Source organism: Mustela lutreola, chromosome X (assembly GCF_030435805.1).
Source record: "Mustela lutreola isolate mMusLut2 chromosome X, mMusLut2.pri, whole genome shotgun sequence".
Lineage (NCBI taxonomy): Eukaryota > Metazoa > Chordata > Mammalia > Carnivora > Mustelidae > Mustela > Mustela lutreola.
In genome coordinates, this window is record NC_081308.1 from 9,897,611 (window position 1) to 9,923,847 (window position 26,237).

General features: G+C 46.0%; 1 protein-coding gene across 11 annotated transcripts in view; it reads left to right on the forward strand.

Annotated features, from left to right (window-relative positions):
* Positions 1-24,862, forward strand: part of OFD1 (OFD1 centriole and centriolar satellite protein) — a 55,001-nt gene extending 30,139 nt beyond the window's left edge. For 8 of the 11 annotated variants that reach the window (XM_059158097.1, XM_059158102.1, XM_059158098.1 and 5 more), the window contains 17 exons: positions 633-769; positions 1,088-1,261; positions 3,277-3,383; positions 4,922-5,041; positions 6,849-6,922; positions 7,933-8,024; positions 8,430-8,619; positions 9,544-9,674; positions 10,188-10,299; positions 11,756-12,361; positions 12,848-12,971; positions 17,038-17,138; positions 18,136-18,246; positions 20,957-21,114; positions 23,427-23,573; positions 24,366-24,433; positions 24,722-24,862. In XM_059158097.1, the coding sequence (XP_059014080.1) occupies positions 633-769; positions 1,088-1,261; positions 3,277-3,383; positions 4,922-5,041; positions 6,849-6,922; positions 7,933-8,024; positions 8,430-8,619; positions 9,544-9,674; positions 10,188-10,299; positions 11,756-12,361; positions 12,848-12,971; positions 17,038-17,138; positions 18,136-18,246; positions 20,957-21,114; positions 23,427-23,573; positions 24,366-24,433; positions 24,722-24,764 (2,495 nt within the window). In that variant the 3' untranslated portion in view covers positions 24,765-24,862. The remainder of the gene's footprint in view (positions 1-632; positions 770-1,087; positions 1,262-3,276; positions 3,384-4,921; positions 5,042-6,848; positions 6,923-7,932; positions 8,025-8,429; positions 8,620-9,543; positions 9,675-10,187; positions 10,300-11,755; positions 12,362-12,847; positions 12,972-17,037; positions 17,139-18,135; positions 18,247-20,956; positions 21,115-23,426; positions 23,574-24,365; positions 24,434-24,721) is intronic. The other 3 variants (XM_059158103.1, XM_059158104.1, XM_059158105.1) reach the window with 3 other exon arrangements.
* The last annotated feature ends 1,375 nt before the right edge of the window (positions 24,863-26,237 follow it).

Below are 26,237 nucleotides of genomic sequence, written 5' to 3' on the forward strand. Positions count from 1 at the left end.
TTTGCATGTGGCTCACACTGATCCGCAGTTGGTTTGAGGGCTCTGGGTACTGGAGATGGCAGGAGACTGCGGGACAGTCCGTGGGCCTGGTCTTAGTCCCCGTTAGGCCACCACATAGTTGCTTAGTCCTCTAGGACTCCCTTAAACTGTAGGGGGCACTTTCCTTTCCTAGAAAGGAGAGGAGTTGAAGTACATGATTTTTGGTTATTTTAAGGTCAGTGTTTTGAACGTTTGAGTCACACCTTTAACCAGAGTCCACTGAAAGTGCTCTCTGCCTTGGCACTTAGGGACTGGAAAGAGAAACCAGTGTTTTCTGGCTTATACTGTACGCTTTGCTTCCTTCGCCCCTGACATTTGAGGATGAACAATTTCCAATACACAGAAAGGTGGAAACAGTTGGATGCTGAACACTCGTGTACTTGATTCTCCCAGTAAATTTGTGTGATACTTGCTTAAGCCCTTGTCTGTCCCATCTGTTAATCCGTCTTAATTTTTTGATGTTTCAGAGTCAGTGGCAGAGATCCCTGCACATCCCCCTAAGTATACTCTTCGCTTTTGAACAGAGCTCTAGCCTCGTGCTCACCTGGCCGCATCTCTCTATCCTAACTTCCCATGTTGTTGTTTTTTAATAGTGAAAAAGCTTCAGCTCATTGATGATCAGTTTGCTGATGCTTACCCTCGGTGTCCCAAGTTAGAATCTTTAGAACTAAAGTTAAATGCATATAAGAGAGAAATAGAACAGCAGCTTCGGGAAGAAATGTGTCAAAAGGTAAGTTGTATCTTGTTGCTCTTAGCAAGGGTGATACTGGTGCTTGTCTTTTAATGTCTTAGTCTTAGGTATAAGGGAGAAAATGTAGAATCTTTACTAATGAATGTGATAAACTATTGCACATATGATTCTATCTAATTAATGTCATTTTTTGGTGCTTTTTGAATGAACGCTACAGGTACAGTTAATGAGAGGAAACTAAAGAGTTAAACTGAATGTATTTAAGTGCAGCATTCGTGTTAACTCTAACCATCAAGAGAGAAGTTATTTCTTTAGCATAGTTATTGGTATTTACAGTTATTTGTAATCAATTGGCAGTTTAAGTATTTTAAAGATACGGAAATAGCAAAAGTTAAAATGGAAGAGAAAAGAAAGGCTGAGAAGGAATTAGCTGAGTTCCGGAACGAACTGGAGCGAGCTTGTCAAGCAAAATCTGAAGTCCTCATTTCTCGGGAAAAGATGGCCCTTGAGAGAATTCAAAAGCACCAAGAGGTAACATTTTAAAATTATTTACTGGGTGTCTGTTTCCTGCAGCTCTTAGTAGAGGGGCTCGAGGTCCGAGACTGGGATGAGTTGGGCAGACAGGACAGAGCCCTACGAGAGTGCTAGGGATGGGGCTCAAGGGCACAAGTAGAAGGATCGGCCTATAAGCGATATGCGGACTTCATTCCTCCGAAATTGCTGGAAGGAAAGAACAGAGAGTGCGAACATCCATGTGGGGATTGTGAGAAACTCGCACTGAATAAGCTTCGTCCTCTTGGGCAGGTTTGAGGGTTGGGGGGCAGCTTCCAGAAGAGGATCAGTTGCGGAACGGCTGTGTGGGGGGAGAGGCAGAGCAACGCCCCAAAGCAGATAGGACGACCGGCGCCGTGTTGAGGGCTCGGCTGAGACGGTAGCCTGCGCCTGGTACCGACCAAACCGGGCGCTTGTGGGCGAGTGTCCTGTTCCCGTTCTTGGGAGGCCTTTAAGGTCAGCTAGGGTAGAAAGAGGCCCTTGTGGAGTGGAGCTTTATAGAGCTAAAGTGACTTGGCTTGACAAAGGCAGCCTGTTTAATTAAAGATTTTGGGATTCAGTGGGGGTGGTGAAGGGAGCCAGTGGGGAAGCTATAAACCCAGGGAAGAGGGGAGGGCCCAACCTCAAGGACTAGGTCTGGGGCTACCGACAGGAGGACGGATAAGTGTGGGTGCGCCAAGAGGTTAGGGTTTCAGGCCGACTGGCAACAACACACTGTGTGCTGCCATTGGGTTAAAGCACGGGGTCCCCAGAGTGGCGGAGTCCAGGCCTGCAGAAGTCAGCCAGGTGGCTGTTTGATCTTCTCTTGCGGAAAGTGATGGCACGGGAGGTGGAAAGGTTCTGGCGTGCAGGAGGCATGGGTCCATTCTTATAGGAAGGTCCAGTTCCTTTCGCGAGGGGCTGTCTTTGACCTGCCGGGATTGGGACCACTGTTGCCTGTGTCCGGCTGCAGCTGCTGCCGTCCAGAGCTCTGGATCGGGCTTCGTGGTCACAGCCCGTCGGCTCATGCTGACCACACCCCAGTATGATTTTGTTTACTGTATCTGGTGATTGGGCTCCTCCAAAAAGAAATGTGGGCGGCACCGGCTGTCTTTGAGATGATTGGATTATGTTTAGATAAATAAGGGCATCCTCAAGTCAGTCTGACTCGTTCAGCCCGGTCGGCTCCCAGACCAGAATGTTCATTTAGTTAACTGATGCTCTGAGGGCTCTGGACCGGAGGGCCCTCCTCACGCACAGCATCGTGTCTTTCTTCCACCACCCGGAATGCCCTTCTCCTTCTGTCTCTGATGAAACGTTCTTGGCCTTCAAAATCCGGCTGGAATGTGACACCTTCCCTGGTCTGCTGACCCATTCGGCTGCCGCGCCTGCCGGGGTCTTTCTGTAGTTCAGTTATAACATCCTCACGGCATCATCTGATTATTTCTCTCTCCCCGACTAAACTGTGAATTCTGGAAAGATGGGACCCGTATCTCTGCGTCTTTCTCTGGCCAGCTCCAAGAGTGCTGTTTGACATGGACTAGGTATTCTGTGAAGCCTTTTGCTCAGTGAACGCACAAATGGAAGTGAGGCCCATTCCTTCAGCTTTTGCTACTGCTGAGTCAGAATGACTTAGGAACAGGAACTCTCTGACAGCAACAGAACCAGGAGCATTCTAGTCTTCTGGAACTTTATTGCTGAATATACATTTTGTCATTCCTTTCCTTGCTGAAGCACTTACCAAATTTTAAGTGTCTGAGAGATACTATGTAGAATAAATAGACAAGGGATGTTAGGAATACAGGCTAATGGAGTTTCACAGTCATTGAAGGAGGGAACACATGTTTGGGTGAGGAATTAGGAAAAGCGTACCTCCAGTTGGAGCCTCTTGAAAGGGAAATTGTGGCACTAAATGTCTGGAGTTTGTTCTCCGGAACTTAGGAAACAGGATGTTAGTTCAGATCTGTTTTATTTTCTTTAGCTTGCTTACTGAAAATTAACGCTTTCTTACACAGATGGAAACCAGAGAAATTTATGCTCAGAGGCAGCTTCTACTAAAAGATATAGATTTGCTAAGAGGCAGAGAAGCAGAGCTGAAGCAGCGAATGGAAGCTTTTGAATTGTGAGTAACGGGCATTTGTTTTGCATATTCAGAATGAATGAGATTTTAAAGAACTAAATAGGTGTCTTAATAGTCTGATGCTAATTGCCAAGTTTTTGGATGTAAAAGTGACAACACCTGGTTTTAAAAGGCACAAGAGAAACAAAGACTAGGGTTTCATTGATGAAATATTAGACATTGGGGGAAAGCAGAATGAGGCGCCATCATCGGGCTACAGTAAGACCAGACACATAATTTGAAGAACCTAATGATGCTTTGACAAATCCCACCTTTCTCACTTACGGGCCGTCATTCAGCTCTCAGAGTTGCACGCGCACATAGCAGGCTGAACTCTAGACACCCAGACCTTCCACCTTTACCTGCTCTGCTGCCAAAAAAAAAAACATATATATATGGTAGCGCTGAGTCTTGAGTTGTCCTGGGTGAAACTGTTTCTTTAAACTGTTTCTCCTGGTGTCGTGTTACTTTTCTAAGTGCTCATGGATTTTTCAGCCTTCAGATTTTACCTGAGATTAATACCAGGCTCACCAGTCTGTAGTTGGTGGAATGAGCTCTCTTCCCCATTTGGGATCTTGACATTCATAGATACTCCAGGAGTCCAATTTTATTTAAGTTTGTTTCCATCTTCTTTAATGTTTTTTCATTCTCGTAGGCTCTGTTCATTTGATTTCTTCTCTCTGCCTTTCTTACTCTCCTTTTCATGGTATGGAAGTGGCACATGGATAATGAGAGAGAAAAGTAAAGGGACAAAATGTGTGCAGATTATTGGTTACATAATCATGATTATATTGTCATTTCCTTACCTCCACCTCCCTGACTCCTCCCGTCTAAGCCTGTTAAACTCAAGTGATTTAATGCGCCTTTGCCTTCCAGATTAGCCAGCAGAGGGAGCGCTAACACAAAGGATTTATCCTTTGCTTGGAACAGGCCGTGTTCATAGGTCTCACTGTGGTTTGGTTCTAAGTACCTGTGAATTCCTGGCTCCAGAGTTGGTTTTGTGGGTGATGGGGCGGGGGGGGGGGGGTCTCACCATGAGAAGCACTCCGTTCTCCGGATTTGGAGGTTCTGAAGCACCCATCTATTGTTTGCTCTTTCTTTTGGCATTCTTCGACATTCAGTTGATGGATTATTAAATGCCAAAAACGAATCTTCTATCTATAATTCTTATGGGCTCATCAATTAAGTCTCACAGTTAGAAATAACATTCTAGAAGAAATAAGCATTTAAGTACACTAGAGTTTGGGTTGTAGCTTTGTGACTAAAAACATCACTCTTTCATCCCTAAATTGATGATGGCCATCGATTCGCTGGAACCTCTTTTTGAGTGTGCTAAGAGACCACTTTGATCTTACTACATTCACCCTCCCCATAGGCAGGAGCCACTGGATAATTCATTCCATCTGCTAGTTGATGAACTAGCAAAGTCAGTTTATTAAGTAGATGGAGGAACTAAAACACAGGTGGTTTTTTCCCCCTAAATTTGTTACTTCAGATATTGTGATTTTCTTATTTGCTTTCTCTGTTTTTGCTAATTTCAGGGCTCAGAGGCTGGAAGAGGAAAAAAATAAAAGCATAGCTGACGCACTTAGGAAGAAGGAGCTGGATATAAAGGGCATTGAGGAGAGCTATGACCAGAAGCTCAAGAATGAACTTCTCAAGTAATTGCTGGGCACTGCTAAAGGAATCCTGTGTTCCATTAAGTTGCTAGAAACATAGCAACACTGATGAAATAGATAAGATGGACAGTTTATGGCAACATTTGGGGTTTAAAAAAATACACGTTTTCATTTCTAGTCGCGCCTTTCCCATGAATGTTTAAGATGGGTTTAGAAAGGTACAGAGAATGGCATCCTCTGCTCATTCTTACTCGTAGCTTCTCTGACACTGACTGAAGGCTTATGCTTTGCTTTAGTTTTTAGGGCACATTAGGATTTGCTCGGTTTTCACAGCTGAGCAGCTGCAAAGTCAGAAGTACGATCACTTTCCATTCTCGCCTCACACCGGCACGAAGATGGGGATAGGCCACGATTTCTCCCGTGGCCTTCTTCCTGGTTACAGCGTTTGTCACTGAACATGTGCCTGGTATTCCTTCAAGGTTCTGCCAAGTCCGAATCCAGAAAAAGGGTTAGCTCTGTGAAGGACAACACAGCATGGAAGAGGAGAAGATGGACAGATGTAGTCCCTGGGGCTTTCCCGTAGCCTGCGGTGTGTGTTCCGGTGAAGAGTGTCTTTGTGCAAAGTCATAAAGCCCGGATGGTGGCTTTCCCGACCGTGTGGCACGGCAGCTGGCGCGCACTGAGTGCTCTCTTAGTACTGACTAAGTGCGTGTGGACTGAAGCGGTGGCTCCGCTCAGCTTCTCTGGCCGTGTCTTAGTCATTGGCCTCTTTAGAATTTTTGAGAGAGAGAGAGAATGAGAGAGGGAGGGAACAAGCAGATTCACGGCTGAGCAGGGAGCCCGATGTCGGGCTCCATCCCAGGACCCGAGATCATGACCTAAGCTGCAGGCAGATGCTTAACTGACTGAACCACGTAGGCGCCCCCGACTGGCCTCACCTTATTGCCTTGCCCATAACTTGTCCTGGGTATTCCACCCCGGAGTACCCACAAAGGTCTCTGAAGGTTATTCTTTAAAAGAATTCTGTTAAAAAAGAAAAGTAACACCTTTTCATGTATCACTTTTGAAATGATGAGTCTCATCTATGTATTACGTCTGCTCCTCTAACATACCAGCGAACACTGAAGTACATCTAGTTGTTACACACATTTTTCTTTCCTTATTCCTCACAGTTTGCTAGCTTTGCCCAACCATGGATAGAGTGAACTGTTTGGTATCACTTGTTAGGCTTTGGGTGTCCTCAGATGACTTTTGCAGGTATTGAAGTTGGGAGAATATCACAGGATTGCTTCTCCTTCCTTTCTCTGGCCTCTGAACCAGAAAGTCAGCTGGTAATGGCTCGTGGAGGTGGCTGAAGCCGCATGAGCTGCGCCTTGGGTATCGCTAATTCGGGTCTAATGCTGGTGGCAGTTGGCTCTCAGTACCGTGCTCCTCCTTGAAGGGCAAAAGTGCATATCTTAGAGGGTGGAGAAAGGATAGTGGAATTGGATGACAAGTGACTGACTTGGTTATCATTTGGGATCTAGAGTGTCATGCACACTGTAAGTTGACCTTAATTTACTGCCTCGTGTCAGTCGAGACCAACTGAGAAATAATTGCTCTCAGTAACCTCACAACAACATCGGGACCCTTGATTTTTGTGTGATTGAGTTTTGGGACCTGATTAACAGGATCACAGCTGGGTTTTATGGACCTTCTATGTTCAGATCCCTGGCTTTTGTCTTGAGAGAGCCTGAGGTTTACCTGTTTTCACCTTGGGGTCCCCGGTGCCATAGATAAGCTCATGTGTTGACGGCAGTCTGTCCAGGAAAGCGACCAGGAGCTCATTTTTGGTTTTTTTGATTGGCAGGTATCAACTTGAACTAAAGGATGACTATATCACCAGAACTAACAGGCTGATTGAAGAGGAAAGGAAGAATAAAGGTGACTCTGGGGGCAAGCTGTATTTTTCAGCACTGATACAGGCTGTTAGCTTTCCTAATTGGGCCTCTTCTGTATCCTAAAAAAGACAGAGCTAACACATTCTTGTCACTACAAAAGTTACCTGTTTTTTTGTTATCTTAATTTCACAAAATAAAAAAGTACTCTCACTACATTTTTGTGAACCTTAGTGTTTAACCTTCTGTATATTCACAAAGGTCAGTGATTTGTCAGCAGGATTTTATCCAACTTGATTTCAGCGTATTTTGGTAAATGTGATTGTTAAGAAGGTGGCAGCCGGTTACTGACATCCCTTCAATACCACTCTTTTTTTTTTTTTTTAAAGATTTTATTTATTTATCAGAGAGAGAAGGGGGGGGGAGTGAGCGAGCACAGGCAGACAGAATGGCAGGCAGAGGCAGAGGGAGAAGCAGGCTCCCTGCTGAGCAAGGAGCCCGATGTGGGACTCGATCCCAGGACGCTGGGATCATGTCCTGAGCCAAAGGCAGCTGCTTAACCAACTGAGCCACCCAGGTGTCCCTTCAATACCACTCTTAACCATGAAAGAGACTTCATTTCTTCCTAAGGAAAATTTTGACTTCCCTGTCCCTGTGACCTAGTTTCTTATTTCTTTTACTTCTAGTGTATTTTTCTGTTTCGTGATATTTTCACATGATCAATAACCTCTTAAACTCTTGTAGACATTAGCCCGAAACTAGGAAAGCTGGATAATTTTTCAGTCTTTGAGATATTTTGCATTTTAATATATGTGTAGCAGGAGGGCGTTTGCCACATACTTGACAGCTGCAGTTAACATCCCATCACCTGTTGTGTAACAGGGCTTATTTCGTGCTTGCCTGCTGATTTTTTTTTTTTTTTTTGGCCCTGATGTCTGCTTATTTAGATAATGAAATAGTAGTCATTAGAGCTGATCTATGGGCCATAAATTATTAAATGATCTTATATTCACTAGGAAAACATGATGATGTTAATTGGTTGGCTCTTTCTTTCAGAAAAAGCTATCCATTTGCAAGAGGAGCTCACAGCTATTAATTCAAAAAAGGAAGAACTTAATCATTCAGTAAATCGTGTCAAAGAGCTTGAGGTAATTGTTAAGCTTGTGGTTTTGAAACAGACATTAAGACAATGTATGGAACTTCAATTTTAGTCATACGTAATTTATCTTCATTTATCCTCTTGATGTGTTTGGACTGTTTATTCCATGGTTGAACCCTTAGTTGCATCTGGAAAATGGGGTAATGATCAGAAGCGCTAGCTTTGCAGGACAGGGTTGTACACGGTAGCAGCTGGATGAACTTGCCCCGGCCCAGCGCTAGGGCAAAAGATGACTTGTACTGCGGGAGTTGGGGTCTCGTCGTGGAGAACCAGACTTCTGTCAAGGAACCTTCATTCAGTCGTGACGCCCAGCTCTGGGCGGCCCGCCAGCTTTCACGGAGGCAACCCTGTAAAGTCACCGTTCAGGTACCGGTTTTTCTGTTTCAATTTGCAGCTTGAGTTAGAGTCTGTCCGAGCCCGGTCTTCGGCAGTAACCAAGCAGAACCATCTGCTGAATGAAAAGGTGAAAGAGATGAGTGACTATGCGCTCCTGAAAGAAGGGAAACTGGAGCTTCAGGCACAAAATAAATTACTTAAACAACAACTGGAAGAGACTAGAAGTGAAAACATGCGTCTCCTAAACCGTAGGTCTTTTTTTCTAATTGGCATGGCTTTGTAATTGCTATTAGCTTGGTATTCTGAAAGCGCTTTGTCCTGTCAGGGAAGCTTCAATTGGGAAGATGTTATAAAATTAAGATTCTCCAATCGGAGTTAGTTTTTGCTTGCTGCTATGTAGTCGTGGCACTAAGACAAAAAAGGGCCCCGGCTCCCCTTGCCCGCTGAACCGGCCAGTGGGGACGCGATCAAGCGCTTGGAAGGAGGGAAGAGCGAGGTTGAGGTGACTGTGATCCCTTCTCCATCTCCTCCTTGCGGAGTAGCCCTGGGCTGGCCCTGGGTCTCAGCAAAGTGAGATTCCTGACGCTTCACCAGCGCCCTGTGCCTGCTCGCTCTGTCCAGCTCCGGGAGTGCCTCCCTCCCCGACCCTCCAGGCCTGAGGACTAGTAACCGCGTGGCTGCAGTCCAGCCCAGGAAACTGCGCCACCCTTTGTGACCACCCTGTGTAAGTGTCTCTTTATTAGAGGGTCTCTGATGGCCCGTACTGGGAACACCATCTGCTTGCTTTCTGGACCCTGAGTGCCGCTAACAGAGGCACAGGTTGGATTGGACCTAGGGGCTGTCACTGGCAGGCTTTGACAGAGCGTGCTTTCTGTGCCTCTATGCATAGTAGAGGAGGGAGGTGGTCATTCATGTTCATTTGAGGATTTGAAGGAGTTCTTATACTGGGAGTAGAACTCTGAAGAGTGGTAGAGTTTGCAGTTATGTGCATTAAATTCTTTTGTTCTGAAATTGGTGATTCGGGATTGCTCTTAGACCATCTAGTAAAACTAATGTGAACTGTGTGCATATAAAGAAGGAGCAAAACTGTCTTAAAGCCTCCTTAGCTGCTTTTGTGAAGGGAAATGAGAAAACTTCAGGTTGGTGATGACCAAGCTTTTTTACCTTCATAGGTATAGCTCAGCCATCTCCCGAGCTGGTGGTTTTTCAGAAAGAACTAAAGAAAGCAGAAGACGCTATCGCATTTGAGCATAAGGAGTTCGAAAGCCACAAGCAGGCTTTGCAGAAACAGCTGCAGAGTGAAGTGAGTATTGCTCTGGGCTCATCTGGGTGTCAGGGTGGTGTACTTTGTGGGTGTGTAAACTCAGTGTGGGTCACACCAGCATAAATCAGATCTACTTTAACATAAGAAATTCCCCCCATATGCTAATCATTCCGCCAGTGTTCTTTCTCATCTGAGAAAATTCTTGAGTGATTGTGACATTATATTCATAATAGTGATACAATCAAGAGGAAAGTAAACTCCCCTACACACGTGGTTTTCCAAGTCGTGATGGTGCCCATTGTTCAAAGTATCCCTTGATCCTCACCCCGCGACTTAATACTGTCTGTCTCCTGTCCTGGAGTAGCTGCTGTGTGAGATGAGTAAAGAAGGAGCTAGAAAACTTGTTACTGTGTTCTGTGGTTTCATAGGTATAAACCTGCTCAGATTTGGCAAAAAAGAGAAAGAATAAGCCAGAGGAGAGAATGGGTCCTTTTGAAATAAGCTGTGATTTGTCTTAATGCTCATTTCTTTTCCTTCCCTAAATCTTTTCAGATCGAACATTCTGCACAGCTGAAGGCCCAGATACTTGATTATGACGACTCCGTAAAGAGGTTAACTATACAGGTTGCCGATTTGAAATTGCAACTGAAGCAAACCCAGACAGGTCAAAGACATTTTTAACATGTGTGTGTGTGTCTTTGTGTGTGTAAAGCTTCTGATGTTTGTGAAAATGTAATGATGATGACTCAGTGAATTTTTAGTAATTCTCCTAGCACGGGAAGAGGGAAGAGTTATAGAAATATGTGTCAGCTGAGAAGTAAAACTTCTATTTCAGGACTAGCAACCAGGTCCTCCGCTATAGCGACCTGCTTCGGGTCCCCGTTGTGAAGTCTGTTCTCTGACCCTGGGCTCACTCCCTTGAACTTCCTTGGGCCTCAGTGTCCTCACTGTATAGTTGGGCTAGGAGTGGCGCTGGGCCGTGTGGATGGAGATGAAGCGAGATGGGTGGCAGTATGGGGCTTGGGACACATGACACGGAGGGGATGGCTGCTGCTGTCGTTTTCTTACTCCATTTTCACTGCTGTGCGTGACGTCCGCCCCTTCCTACTTCCTAACAGGGACGCCAAAGCTTCCGCACCTTCTTTCGCTGCTTGCAGGCAGAAAGCAGGTTCCTCCGTGCTCCCGGTGGGCATGCTTTCTCGCTTCTTTGTTCCGAAACCCCCTCTGTCCCATTCGCACTCTGTCCTGGTTAGGCCCTTGTTCCCTTCTCCCCACACAGGTTTTCCCTTTACTCATTTCTACTCTTGCCTGCTCTTCACTGTCTCTCCATAATTCTGTTTGCTGCACTGTCCGCAGCTGGAATTCTGGTGACCTCATATCAGGAAAAATACTTCAAGAAGGTAGAACTTTTTGAATACCCGCGTTGCACATTGTGAGCCTCTGTCTGGCGGCATCCTCACGGAGGCGTTGCAGGAGAGGTAGTGGTCCGGAGTGCCGGCTTTGCTCTGGGCAGTGCCAGCGGCTCTCCGCCTTGCTCACTGGGTGAGCCAGCCTCAGTAGTCTCTGCCCTCCATCCGTAAAATGGGAGCAGTGAGCGTTCTTAGCCCACAGCGTTGTTGTGACTGCATGTCCTCCTTCCCTTATCGGAAACTCAGGCCATGGGCTCTGGCTTATGGATTTTGCCATGGCCCTGGGGGTTCTGCACAGCGCCCTGCAGTGAAACACAGTAATTACTTTGTAATCAAGTGGATGAACATTCATGCTAGGTGGAATAAGTGAAGATCATAAATGTGTTTATGTTGGTTCAGGTCAAGCTTTTCAACCAAATCAGTTGGGCTTTGCCACCAAATAAATTAGGAATATATTTTCAGTTTTCATAGCTTTTTTAGATTTCACAATTGTGTGTAATGGATTGTGAAGTAATATCATGTGTAATGAAAGGTACATATAATCTTTTGATAAGTGTTAATAATTACCATCATGACTGCACCTTCAGAAACTAATGTGGAAGCTTGTCCTTAATACCGCCTTTCGTTTTTGAAAAATCATGATTTCGATCTATTTTAACTCTCCTTTGCCTTTTCCTGTCATTTCTTACGTGGTCTTCTTGGAATCCGCAGCGCTCGAGAACGAAGTGTACCGCAGGCCCACGCAGTCTCTGATCGAGCAGTCTGTCAGCAGACTACTGAGTGGCAAGACGGCGGTGCCTTGTGATGCAGATGTAGATGGGGATGTCTTAAAAAATCCTCTCCACCAGGAAAGGCCGGTGGTGGTTATACCAAGGATCATAAGTTATCCAAATGGAAGCGCAGAGAGCAGTTCCCGCGATTCTGACCTTGAGTTTGTAGCCAATACCAAGGCCAGGATGAAAGAGCTAGAGCAAGAGACCGAACGTTTGGAGAAAGCTTTCCAAAATTACCATCGAAGAGTTAGTCAACTCCCTGCTAAAAGCCCTTTAGCAGCCAAGAGCCCAGCACCCCTGCACTTGCTAGGAACACTCCAGAGCATCGATTCGAGTTCATCCCAAAGACGCACTTGTGCCGAGGACAGAGTTGTCTCTGAGCAGCCTCTGGTGGGCATCCCCAAAGAGGACAAGAGCAGCACCTCGGAGGCGTGGGCGGGCAGCAAGGCCTCACGACCACGCAGGGGCACCACCTCCAGACGCCTCTCCTCCACTCCTGTTCCCAAAGCAAAAAGAAGCCTCGATGGTGAAATGTATCTGGAAGGTGAGCGGCTGCCAGGAGGGTTGCAGGAAGCTCTGGGTTTGCTCTGGTCCTCGGAGGGCCTCTTACCCGAGTCCAAGTGCAGCCTGCCCGAGATGGCAGGAAGGATCAGGAGCCTATCCCGGGGTCGCCTGAGCCCCAGCACTGCTGTCCTCCCTCTGGACCTGCCTTTCCTGGTTAACAGGAAAGGTGTGCGGGGTTGCTGTGGGCAGTGGTGGGGTAGTGTCCTTTTCTAGCAATTTCCTGGGCATGCAGACATGTGCAGAGCGACAGTGGCTTTCCCTTCACCACTGGTTAGTTGGGTACATTTTATTATTCCTACTGTAGTTCCATTTAGGGGCTTGAATTGTTAGTTTGGTGAGATCACTTATGTCCTACACAGCTATTTACAAGGGTAGTAGAACTCATTGTCAGAGTAATAGAACTGTTTGGAGACCATGTTGCTATCTTCTCCTTGCAATTCTTAAAGTCAAGCCTTCTGCCCCTTAGGTCTGGGCCGATCCCATATGGCTGACCCCAGTCCTTGTCCCGACAGAACGCCCCGGCCTTCATCTGCTGAGTCCAGGCACAGCGCTGCCCTGCACCCGCGGCCCAGCCCTCCAGAGCAGGCCAGGTAATACCGCCTTCCGCTGGACCTCAGCTGAGTCTGCTGAGCTGCTCGGGGTCTCACCTTGGACTCTCTGGGCTTTTCGGTGGCAGTATAGAATCGGTAGTCAGGTTGTAAGATGACGTGTGATCTTTGAGAGCAATCTAAATTACCTGGGCCGGGGGTGGGGGAGGAGCATTGTTTTTAGTAAAGAAGTAATTTCTATTTGTTTGCTAAACTTGGCATGTAGGATCTACACTCTGCTATAAGTAAACAGCTTCGTACTTCAGAATGGACCCAGTTGGGTGCCTGGGTGGCTCAGCTGGTTGAGCGACGGCCTTTGGCTCAGGTCATGATCCCAGATTTCCAGGATCGAGTCCTGCATCGGGCTCCCAGCTCCTTGGGGAGTCTGCTTCTCCCTCTGACCTTCTCCTCTCTCATGCTCTGTCTTACTGTCGCTCTCTCAAATAAATAAAATCTTTAAAAAAAAAAAAAAAAACCTGGTTAACAGAGATAAAACAAATGGTCCAAATCTGTGGAAACAAATACAGTTTAAACTTAAAACAATTTCACACATCACTAAAAAGTCATATAAAAATATTTTGGCATTTAAATATAAACAAACAAGGTTCCAGTCTTTTTTTGTACTTGAGCACAGTTGACAATGTTACATTCATTTCAGGTAGAAAGTGTAGTGAGGGGACTCGTCATGTTACACTCTGTTCCCCACAGTTAGGAGCTCGGCCTGTCACTGTACAACACTGTTGCACGGTCCTTGACCGTATTCCCTGTGCTATGCCTTCTGTTTCCATGGCTTGTTCGTTTCATACATGGAAACCTGTACCTCCCCCTCCCCTTCACCCATTTTACTCAGCCCCCTGCCCCCTTCCCTCTGGCAACCATCACTTTGTTTTGTATTCATAGGTCTGATTCTGCTTTTTCTTTGTTTATTCATGTTTTAAAAGTTTTTATTTATTCATTGTAGGGAGAGGGCACGTGAGTGGTTGGGGGGGCAGAGGGAGAGAGACTCTTAGGCAAACTCTACGCTGAGCGTGGAGCCCAATGTAGGGCTCCGTCTCACAACTGTGAGATCGTGGCCTGCGCGGAAATCAAGAGTTGGGTGCTTAACTGACTGAGCCAGCCAGCGGCCTCTGTTTGTTTGTTTTTCAGACTCTACATGTAAGTGAAATTACATGGTATTTGTCTGTCTCAGTCTGATTTATGTCGCTTAGCCTAATACTCTCAGGTCTATCCATGTGTTGTTGCAAGTAGCAAAAAATCTCATCCTTTTTTATGGCTGAGTAATACCCCATTAGGTATAGCTATGTATGCACCACATTTTCTTTACCATTCATCAGTTGTGGACACTTGGGTTGCTTCCATATCTTGGCTGTTTTAAATAATGCTACTGTCAACATAAGGGTACATGTATCTTTTGAGATTAGTATGTTCCTTTTCTTTGCATGGATACCCAGTAGTGAAATTACTGGATCATATGGTATTTCTGTTTTTAATCTTTTTTAAAGATTTTATTTATTTATTTGACAGAGAGAGAGCACAAGTAGGCAGAGAGGCAGGCAGGGAGAGAGGGAGAAGCAGGTTCCCGTATGAGCAGAGAGCCCGATGCGGGGCTCAATCCCAGGACCCTGAGACCATGACCTGAGCTGAAGGCAGAGGCTTAACCCATTGAGCCACCCAGGTGCCTTGTTTGTAATTTTTTGAGGAACCTTCATACTGTCCACAGTGGCTGCACCAGTTTGCATTCCCACCAGCAGTGCATGAAGGTTCCTTCTCCACATCATCCCCGACACCGGCTGCTTCTTGTCCTTCTGGTTATAGCCATTCTGACCTGTGTCAGGTGATACCTCATTGTGGCTTTAATTTGCCTTTCCCTGATGAGTGATGTTGAGCCTCTTTCCACATGTCTGTTGGCTTTCTGTAGGTCTTCTCTGGGAAAACATCTGTTCAGGTTCTCTGGCCATATTCCTCAGTTTATTTGTGTTATTGATGTTGAGTTGTGTAAGTTCTTCACATATTTTAGATATTAGCCTCTTCTGGGATATATCATTTACAAAAATCTCCCATTCGGTAGGTTGTCTTTTTGTTTTATGATGCTTTCTGTTTGCTGTCCAAAAGCTGTTTATTTTTTGTAGTCTCAACAGTTTAATTTTGTTTTGTTTCTCTTTGTGTCAGGAGACCTGTCTAGGAAAATGTTGCTAAGACTGATGTCAGAGACATTAGTGCCTTGTGCTCTCCTCTAGGATTTCTATGGGTTCACGTCTCCCATTTAGGTCTTTAACCCTTTGAGTTGATTTGTGTGTGTGGTGTAAGGAAGTGGTCTAGTTCCGTTGTTTTGCATGTAGCTGTCCAGTTGTCCCAAGACCATTTGTTGGAGAGACGGTCCTTTCCCCACTGTGTATTCTTACCTCCTTTGTTGTTAATTGACCGTATTAGTGTGGGTTTCTTTCTGGGCTCTCTGTTCTGTTCCCATTGATCTATGTGTCTGGTTTTGTGCCAGTACCATACTGTTGTGATTATTACAGCTTTGTAGTATATCTTGAAATCTGGGCTTGTGCTACCTCCTGCTTTGTTTTTCCTCGAGATTGCTTTGGCTGTTTGGGGATCTTTTGTGGTCCTGTACACATTTTAGTATTACTATTTGTTCTGGCTCTGATTGCACTGAATTTGTCAATTGCTTTGGGTAGCAGGGACATTTTAACATTATTATTTCTTCCAATCCGTGAGCATGGAATATCTTGCCATTTGTGTCATCTTCAATTTCTTCCATCAGTGTTTTACAGCTTTCAGAGTACAGGTCTTTCAGCTCCTTAGTTAATTTTTTTTTTTTTTTTTTTTTTAAGATTTACTTATTTATTTATTTGACAGACCAAGATCACAAGTAGGCAGAGAGGTAGGCAGAGGCAGGGAGGGGGATGGAACCAGGGAGCCCGATGCGGGGCTCCACCCAGGACCCTGAGATCATGACCTGAGTCGAAGGCAGAGGCTTTAACCCGCTGAGCCACCCCAGGCACCCCTCCTTAGTTAAGTTTATTTCTAGGTGTTATTTTTTGGTGCAATTGTAAATGAAATTGATTTCTTAATTTCTCTTTCTGCTACTTTGTTATTATTATGTGGAAATGCAGCCCATTTCTGGGTATGAATTTTCTAGCCGTGACTTCCCTGAATCCATGCATTTTAATAGTTTTTCGGTGGAGTCTTTAGGATTTTTTATGTTTAGAATCATGTCATCTGCAGATGGTGGCAGTTTGGTTCTTTCTTTCCAATATGGATGCCTCGTATTTCTTGTCCGATGGCTGTGGCTAGGACTTTCAGTACTGTGTTGAATAAAAGTGGCAAGAGTAGACAGACATCTTGTCTCGTTCCTGATCGCATAAGGTTCCAGTTTGTAGATCATTGAAATAAATTCCAGGCAGTGGGTCCTGGGGTGCGATTGGTGAAGCAGGAGGCAGTGGGTGTGTTGAGGAGCTGAGCAGTGGGTTGCCCAGTCTGGGATTTGAGTCATAGGGAGGTGCCTGGTCCCCATGGCTGGAGACGCTGGATCCTTAATTCTGGGCTCCGATCTGGTCTTCTGTGTATGGACTCCGTTACACTGTGCAGAGTTGAAAACGGTCACATGTGCCTGTTAAAATCCTAATGCCTGTAATGGTGTTCTATATCATTCTTTGTTGTAATAAAGCCAGGAAGAAAGCTGAGTTAGGGCCCTTTGACACACGTGGGCTTGTAGTATAACCTCTTCAGCTGATCTGTGCTGAGGGTGTGCAGAATCTGGGTTTCTCAAAAATGCTTTCTTGTTCTTGAGAAAGTTAACTCATCATAGGAGCACTGTGGTAATGGTGGTAGTGCCTGTCTCACGGCATGTGGTGGCCGTGAAGGGTCACCAAGCCAGCAGCTTAGAGGGACGCCTGGTGCGCGGAAGGTTTCCCCGGCAGCCTAGCTCTTATTCTCCGAGAGCCCAGGAACAACTGCTTTCCGAAAGCATTTTCTCGAGTCCCAGAGGGTTTTCATTGCCCTGTGCTCTTGGGTTTTACATTCCTACGACTTGACGCTCTTGACTTTTATTCTTCCATTCTAGTCTTTGTCAAAGACGAGTGGAGCTTCAAGACAAAAGTGAATTTTCAAATCCGGCCAACCTCCCTCGGAAGGACAATGAGGAATTTGAATCCTCTTTCGAATGTAAGTTCTAATATGAGTACTGGTTTTTATAAGCTCAAAATGGAGAAAGCTTAATTTTGGTGAAACATACTCATTGTCATGAAGAGCAGAGCAGTTACAGATTATGACATTTTTGTTTTGTGATAAAACCACAAATACAGATATATTGCCCCATCTTTACATCACGAAGATTTTCAGGGCTCTGCATTCTGAGTTCCATTAAGCATTTCAGGGTAGCTCACAATGTCAGAGTTGGAGCTGAGCCTGTAAGTGAATCCTTAACTCAGTTTACCGAGTTTGGGATTGCCTCAGATTTAAAGTGAATTTTACGAATTCTTTTTTCCCTTCTATGGAACATGAGTATGCCGTTACTTTTATTGGTCCCATTGACTGCCTAAGATTTAGAAAGCCCGTTTTTAAAATTCAAGAATGGAGGTAAAATAATATAAGCTTGTGAGTCTGGAATTGGTATCCTGGCTGTGACCATGCCCCAGAGCCCAGTGCGGAAGGGTAAGTGGGACAGAGCCGTAGCACGGCTCATGCCCGCGGTTCTTTCCAGCTTGGCAGTCTTTATATTTCTGCGTAACCTGCCATTTTGCTTCATGGCCTCATGGCCGGTGTGCAAGTATCAGGTTTTGAACATTTAAATGATAAGGCTTAGTAAGCTTTTCAAAATCCTTGTGACCAAGTTTGTTAAATCACTGATCTCAAGTAGAATTCAAGTGATTTATCCACAAGCCAGGTGAATTCTTTCCCTTGGTAGATTTTACTATTAGGGAACCAATGAGATTTTATAAAGGAATCTAATTCTTGAAGCAGGACAACACTGGGAGAAGTGAGTACCATGGTCAGGCGGCTCCAATGCAAACTTCTAGAGTTCTCTAGGCAAAGAGCTGGCCCTGTTGCTTGGGCCAAAACTGGAGCGCTTCACCGTGAGTTCTCCCTACACTGCGCTATGCTCCTTTCTCCTGCCGTCGCTGTGGAGGACTCACGGGGCGCTTGTTTGCACCTCGTGTAGATGCAGGGAGTGCAGCGAGGCAGTTTGAAGCGGATGGTCTCCATCCCGCCGGCGACATGCCTCACATGGATGCCGCCGCGGCCGCCGGACCTGTGTCCTGTCATTCCCCGAGTAAGTTTTCCTCTGTTTTAACGAACAAAGTAGATTAACGAATTCGTAGTGCTGAATCATACTGTTTTCTCTTCCACTGTGCCTTAAGAAAGTAGGACAAGCAAAACCTTGATATATTTCAGTCTGCAGAAAAGCTGGTGACGTGGCAGGGAAACTGGCCATGAGGTTTGTCTTGCCAGACCCACCCCCTGTCTTTCCTCATGCCCCCTCCAGCTGACCTACTCCCTCCCCAGCGTGGAGGAAAGGTGTAGTGGGGAGCTTGGGGCTTTGCTTCCAGGGCTCAGCCAACCGCCAGGTCCTTTTCTCCTTGGACCGAAGTGTTGAAGCTTCAAAGTTGAAAGGAAATGCCTCAAGTAAAACTGGCTACTGGTCCTTTCCAAACACGGGGAGATCATCCTCCCTAAAACCTCCGCAGAGCCTGTTACAACCAGTTTCTTGGTTTGAGACACGGCTGGGAATGTGAGCAGTCGCTGACGGAGGCATGAGACTTGGAAAGGGTTGATTTTTGCCAGTTCCAGAGTAAATGATGCTAGAGATTCATTCAGCCTTTTCTCTACTGGGAAGTTTCCTCATGGCTGGGCAGACAGCAGTGTACCAGCCTAGGCCCCTGCTTCCTGGAGCTTCTAGTAGGAGAGTCGGGCAGTCGTCAGGCCATCGAGGACCTCCTGTGGGATAGATATGGATAGGGACTGTGGCACCGAATGCAGGTCTGATGGGCAGGCGTTTGGCCAAGATCTGAGTGAGGAGGGAAGAAAAGGGCAGAGTAAGGGAAAGCAGCTGAGCAGACAGGTGTCCGGTTTCTGACACACAGCATAGAGGATAGTAAGTGGCTTTTTAAATGACTGTTAAGTAGTGTGGTTATGTTGCAGTCATTGAGAAAGTCTCTTACATTGTTGTTTGACTTCTTTATCTGGAGTGCATAGGGAGACGCAAAGGCCCCAGGCTCAATACCTTTGTGCCAGTGGGACCGCTTCTTTTCTTTGTTCTTCAGGTCCAGGATGGTTTCATTGTGCCTGGGCAGCTACAAAGTGCACCTCCCAGGGAAGAAGCAGCCCTTTGCATCTGTTTAAATTAGCTCGCAAACAGCACTCTCATTCTGGGGTTGCTGCTCCGTGTGAGAGCCTGGCCCATCAGGGAGTAACCCTCGCCCCCCAGCAGGCAGGAGGCTGCGTCACTGCTTAGGGAAGTGGTCGGCACCTCCTCCGCTCTTAGAATTTCATGACCAGGATTAAGAGAGTTCTGTTGTTCTGTCCTATTAGTAAAGCTAACTTTTTGCTAGTGACTTAGGACAGGGCATGGCCGTGAGGTTTGAAGTCCCATGGTGAACCTGTGCGCTTGCCGTTGCTTAGCATTGCTGGGGAAGGTTGAGGTTAGAGGCCAGGGCTGGAGGACGTCAGCACAGTCATCCGTGGACTTGAGGTTGAATTCAGCATGTGAGGCATGGGGGCCTGTGTTGCAAGCTGAGGGAACAAACGATGAAAATACGGTCCTTGGCCGGAAGGAACACAAGTAGAGAAGATCGATGCCTGTGGGTTGGGACAAGGCAGGTACAAAGTACGTGTGCATATGGTGCTGGAGGAGCCAGGTGCGACTTTAGGAGTAAGGAGGACCTCACCCAGGAGGTGGCTTCTAAGTGGGGGCTTGCGTAGCAGGTAAGGTTGTGGGGGAGGGAGGGAGCACCTCGGTTAAGGAGGCCATGAAAGCAAGGGCGTGGCATGAGGCCAGCGCGGCTGTGCTCAGCGGACAGTGGGCGTGCGGCTCCATGGATGGCAGGTCTCGAACGTGAAGGTTACGGTGATAGAGGAAGTCTGGAAAGAAGAAGGCAGATTGTCAGCCTGAACCGCTATGGGTTTGGACTCCCCCAGAGCAGAGAGTGTGCGGAGCAGACCCAGGAAGTGACCCGCGCTCACAGTGGTGAAGGTGGGTTGCTTGCAGGCAGAGGGACCAGCGTCGTGGAGAGCACCAACTAGGTGGTGGCAGCGCCCCGCAGTGCAGCAGGAGGAAGGGCCTGTGAGCCCTGCTGGCCGAGTGGACATAGCACGGGAAAAGCATGATGAAGGAGGCGTGCTCTGTGATCAAGCGTGGTTCCGGAACCCTCCGCAGGAATGAGGAGTCCAGGAAGGAAGCCAGGGCTGTGGGATCTCCAAGTGTTGATGGCGGGAAGCCTGTTAGAAGCCAGGGCGTGAGGAAACAGAGAGGTCGGGCCTGGAGAAGGAGGTGTGGGAAGGGTTGGGGATCAGCCTGGAGGAGGTGGCAGTGAGCTGACTCTGGCGGGGGCGTGGGTAGAGCGGCAGGAGAGATGGGATGCCTGCGCGGGAGCGAGGGGAGAGCTGGGGGGGTGCTGGGGAGGAGAAGAGGGGCTAACGGCTAACTCAGAGTCCTGTAGCTGGGGACAGGCTCCTAACCAGAGGCACGGCTTGCCTTGGGAAGAGTGGAAGTGAGCAAGGAGCATAAGGAGCTGTGACTGGGGGGGCGTGGGAGGCGGTTAGGGTCCTCATGTGAAGGGTGGCCGGTCTTCGTCTTGGCAAAGTAAAAGGCAGGTGCGGGGCTAGGAGTGGGTTTGGGCGCTTGAAGATGGAGCAGGCCAGGAGTCCATGAGAAACCACACAGAGTCTTCCTGAGCCTTGGCAAGGGCCCCTGCAAAGCAGCCGTGTGTATAGTTGAAAAATCCGATGCCCGAAACTACGTACCCTTTTTTCTGTCCCGTTAGGCGTGGATCAGAAACAAATGGGAGAACAGAAGGAAGAAGAAAAACTGTGGGCAGAGCACATGAGAGAACGCAGGCAGAGAGAAGAGAGAAGGCAGAGTGAGCGGCAGGAAGCTTTAGGAAGGGAACGAAGAGAACTGGAGAAACTGGATCAAGAGCGGGTAATGCTAAGTGCACACAAATTCTCTGTGCGGCTTTTCCTCCGGTGGGCCTCCTGTAAGTACTTTGCTCCCAGGGACACGAGTCCTTCATGTGTCCCGAAGTCTTAAGAGTGACAGCTAACTTTGGTTTGGGATTTCTTCTACCTTACATGATTACAGTGTTACTGACTACGTTCCCTACGCAGTGCTCCAGATTGCCGTGACTTACGCTTTCTATGACTGGAAGTTTGTACCTCTTAATCCCCTTTATCTATTTCCCCCACCCCCTACCCCCCTCCTCCCTGGCAACCACCAGTTTGTTGTCTGTATTTGAGTTTGGGTGTTTTGTTGTTTCTTTGTTCATTTGTTTTGTTCTCTAGATTCCACGCATAAGTGAAATCACATGGTCTTTGTGTCTGACTTACTTCACTCAGCCTAATAGTCTCTGGGTCCCTCGTGTTGTCACAGATGGCAAGACCCCATCCTTTTCCTTTCTGTGGCTGAGCACTGGTTCATCGCGTGCACAACCCCTCTCCACCCACACCCCCATGCGCGGACACTGGGCTGCTTCCCTCTCTTGGCCGTTGTGTCTAATGCTGCAGTAGACATCGGGGTGCGTGTGTCTTTTCAGATGACTGTTCTCGTTTTCTTTGGGTAAATATTCAGTAGTGGAATTACTGGATCATAGGGTAATTCTGTTTTCAGTATTATGAGGAACCTCCATACTGTTTCCGCAGCGGCTGCACCCATTTGCGTGCCCACCAGCAGGGCCACACAAGAGTTCCTCTTTTCTCCACACCCTCACCAACAGTTGCTGTCGATTGTTTCTTTGGCTATAGCCGTTCTGACAGGTGAGGTGAGAGCTCACTGTGGGTTTGGATTTGCATTTCCCTGGTGATGATGTTGGGCATCTCTTCGTGTGTCAGTTGGCCATCTGGATGTCGTCTTCGGAGAAATGTCTATTCAGGCCCTCTGCCCGCTTTTTAATTGGATCGTTTAGGTTTTTTGGTGCTGTGTAAGTTTTTTATATATTTTGAGTATTAACCCCTCATTGCATATGTCGTTTGCAAATATCTTCTCCCATTCAGTTTGTTTGTTTTCGTTCTGTTGATGGTTTCCTTCACTGTGCTGAAGCTTTTTATCTTGATGTGGCGCCAGTAGGTTTTTGTTTGTGTTTGGTTTTTGTTGTTGTTGTTTTGGGGGGGGGGGTCCTTTGCTTTTGTTGCCCTTGCCTCAGAAGACATATCTAGAAAGATGTTGCTAAGGCCAATGTCAGAGAAGTTACTGCTGGTGCTCTCTTGTAGGATTTCTGTGGTTTCGGGTTGCACATTTAGGTCTTTCATCCATTTTGAGCTTATTTTTGTTTAAGGAAGTAGCCCGGTTTTCCCAGCATCACTTACTGAAGACACTGTCTTTTCCCTGTTATATATTCTTGCCTCCTTTGTTGTAGTCAGTTGACCATATAAGCATGGGTGTACTTCTGGGCTCTCTATTCTCTTCCAGGGATCTGTCTGTTTTTGTGCCTGTACCATACTGTTTGGATTACTATAGCTTTGGTAGTGTATCTTGAAATCTGGCATTGTGATACCTCCAGCTTTGTTCTTTTTCAAGATGGCTTTGGCTATTTGGGTCTTTTGAGGTTCCATACAAATTTTAGTTATTACTAAATTTAATATTAAAAGCCCGCGGTAGGCATCCCGGTCTTCTTTGCTCAAGAGCACTGAGAAAGCCTGTGTGTAACATAGACCTTAGGAGTTCAGCAGTAATGGGGACTTTTGCAAGCTCATTCTTAAGCATTCTCATCTGGTCCTGGAAACAAGCTGTAAAGAAGGTGGGCTTGGCTTTGCTCTAGGTCTTCCCTTTTTAAATGGGTTTTAAAGAAGACCTTCAACGTCAGCTAGCTGGAACTAGGGTAACCCTGCGGAGGTGACTGCTGGTCAGCAGTGGCTTTCAGGGGCATCCCTGCTCTCCTCCTTCCTCTGGTTCTCTTCTGGCCTTCTCGGTCCTGCTTCTGGTCCCAGGCACATGGGTTACTCTGGCCACTTCATATACCTGCTGAGTCTTACCAGAATTGATCTTCCCTATGGATGTTCCTTGGACTCCTGGTTCATCTGGCGTAAAGCACAGGACACTTGAGGCGAATTAATGCCTTCCTTCATTGAGATGACCTGTTTGCCCCCCTTTGATAGCAGTGACTTCAACTAAAAAAACAGTTCTTTGGTATGCAGGTTGTACTTACAGGACCAAGATTATATTACTGTGTCCTTTTAAACACTTATAGGTTGTTTTAATGTTTTTATGTATTTCCTGTGTTGGCACCTGTAATTCCACAGAGGATGATTGAAGAGTCCTTGAAGATTGAAATGGAAAAAGAAATCAGGGTTGAGGAAATGAAAGGCCAGTCCGTTTGTGGTGAAAATCCTTTGGAGAAATACCTGAAAATTATTCAGCAGGATCAAGACCAGGAGACGGCAGAAAAGGTGCTAATGCTGTGGACCGGCCTTCTGTGATGGGGGCTGCCAAGATGCTTTGGTTTGTTCCAAAACTGTACGACCCAGATCTGCCTTCTCCATTGGAGCCAGAAAGGTGGAAGTGTAGAAAATCCACAGTTCAGATAGAGCCCTGAGTCTTTTTGATACATGAGACTCTTGACAAAATTTCCTTGCTTTGCTTGGGTGAAGATTGGCATATTTTATAAAAGTTTAGGATGTCTGTCATTTTAAGAACAAGAACACAATGAAGGTCTGTTCGTGAACAATGGATGCCTGAGGACTGTCCGAAGCCCTGGTGGTTTACTTCTGTCTCACCGTGGGTGTCGAGAATGGGCACCAGATGGGGTTTTTGTTTTTTTTTTAATTTTTTATTTTTTATAAACATATATTTTTATCCCCAGGGGTACAGGTCTGTGAATCACCAGGTTTACACACTTCACAGCACTCACCAAAGCACATACCCTCCCCAATGTCCATAATCCCACCCCCTTCTCCCAAACCCCCTCCCCCCAGCAACCCTCAGTTTGTTTTGTGAGATTAAGAGTCACTTATGGTTTGTTTCCCTCCCAATCCCATCTTGTTTCATTTATTCTTCTCGTACCCACTTAAGCCCAGATGGGGTTTTTTTGATGTGCTTGCTGAATTTCATGTTTGAAAGTCACCTCTTTCTTAGACTTTTGAATTGCATCTATTTCTCAGATTAGTCCTGAGAGAAATCAGAGTGTTGAATAAGATTGATACATAAGTAATTTCAGAATTCTTTTTCCCTCTTTGTGTCAGAGTTCAAAGAGAGTTGGCAGAGAAGCCTCGGAAGTGGACACGCTGCCTTCTAGCGACAAAGACGAAAGGTATGGTTTCCTCAGTGTGGTGTTCCTACATAAACAATCACGTTGCCGGTGTGTTGGCCAAGGGGAACGTTCAGATACTTGAGTCTCCCTGTGAGAAATTAGTGAAACAATCAAAATTAAGGACTTCAAAAAGATAAATCTGTTTTATTTTTTAATTTTTGAAATTGCTTCTGAGAGAACTTTTAAACGAGGATGGAAACCCTGCAAAGAATGTGAACATTTTAAGGATCCCTGAATAAACTTGACAATTTAATAAATTAAAATTGTTTTTATCTTTCCCTAATTTAGTTTCACGGGCTTTTCTCACGAAGAAACAGATGACTTTTGGTAACCATGTTTGCTGTCCAGCATCTTACCCATATAACTAAAGGCCTATGAATTCTTTGTAACAAGACAAAATTTTCAATAAAAATTGTATGTGTAATCCTATGATTTTGTTTTTCATAATTTTGTTTGGTTTCATGGTATATAAACCAGAAATCATCTAGTCAAGTAACACCTCTTTAGAATTTTTCCTTTCAGGCTTTGCATGACCCTAGAATGGGGTTTTTTTTCCTCCCCATTTTTGTCATAGGTTATATTTATTTGAAAACCTCTTGGTCAAGTTCCAGGCCTATATTTTGGAAGTTTCAGCTGCGTTCCTTTCCTCTTCAGAATTGGGCTAGCCACTGTCCAATAGGAGTTTCATCTTCCCCAACACTCTCCGTCTGATCTGTCCCTGAAAATAAGGATACGGGTCTTTCTATCCCAGGTGTTAGAAATAATACAGTATCCCCTCTGGTCTTTACTTCTCACATCTTTTTCTTGAGAATGAACACAACCCCTTCTTAGATGATGATAAAAGGTAACATTTACTGAGCACTTTCTGTGTATCAGGTACAATTTTAAACCTTTATATGTATTAACTCACTTAATTCTTACATCATCCGTATGAAGCATGTGTATTCTGACCGCCTACAGTTTACAGATGAAGAAACACAAGGCACAGGAGTTTCGTAGCTCCATCGGGGTCTCACAGCCATCAGGTAGCAGAGCCAGGATGTATACACCCCTCCCCCTGCTTGTGCACATGCTCTCTCGCAAATAAATAAACAGTCTTAAAAAATGTTCAGTTCCTTTGCCCATTTTTTTAATTGTGTTGTGTTTTGCTATTAAGTCATATGAGTTCTTTCTATATTTTGGATATTAACCCTTTATCAGATACATAGTTTGCAAATACTTTTCTTCCACTTGGACAGGTTGCTTTTTCACTTTGTTGATGGTGCCCTTTGTTGTACAGAAGATTTTTAATTTGATGTTTTGTTTTGTTTTGAAGAGTTTGAGAAGAACTGGAGTTGATTCTTTAGGAAGTGTTTAGTAGGATTCACCAGTGAACCCATCTAGTCCGGGCTTTCTTGTGGGGGAGAGTTTTGATCACTGATTTGATCTCCTTACTACTAATTGGCCTCTTCAGATTTTCTTTTCTGTGTGTGCGTATGTGTGTGTACAGATTTTATTCATCTGAGAGAGAGCATGAGCGTGAGCTGCGGGGGGGTATGGGGGGGGGCTATGGCAGAGAGAGAGGCAGACTCCTTGCCAAGCAGGGAGCTGGACCTGGGCCTCTATCCCAGGACCCCAGGATCATGACCTGAGCTGAAGGTAGACGGTTAACCGACTGAGCTGCCCAGAGGTCCTGGTCTCTTCAGACTTTTCTTTCATAGTTCAGTTTTGATAAGTTGTAGGTTTGTAGGAGTTTATCCATTTCTGCTAGGTCGTCTAGTTTGTTGGTGTATAATTGCTCATAATAATACTCGTGTGGTATCAG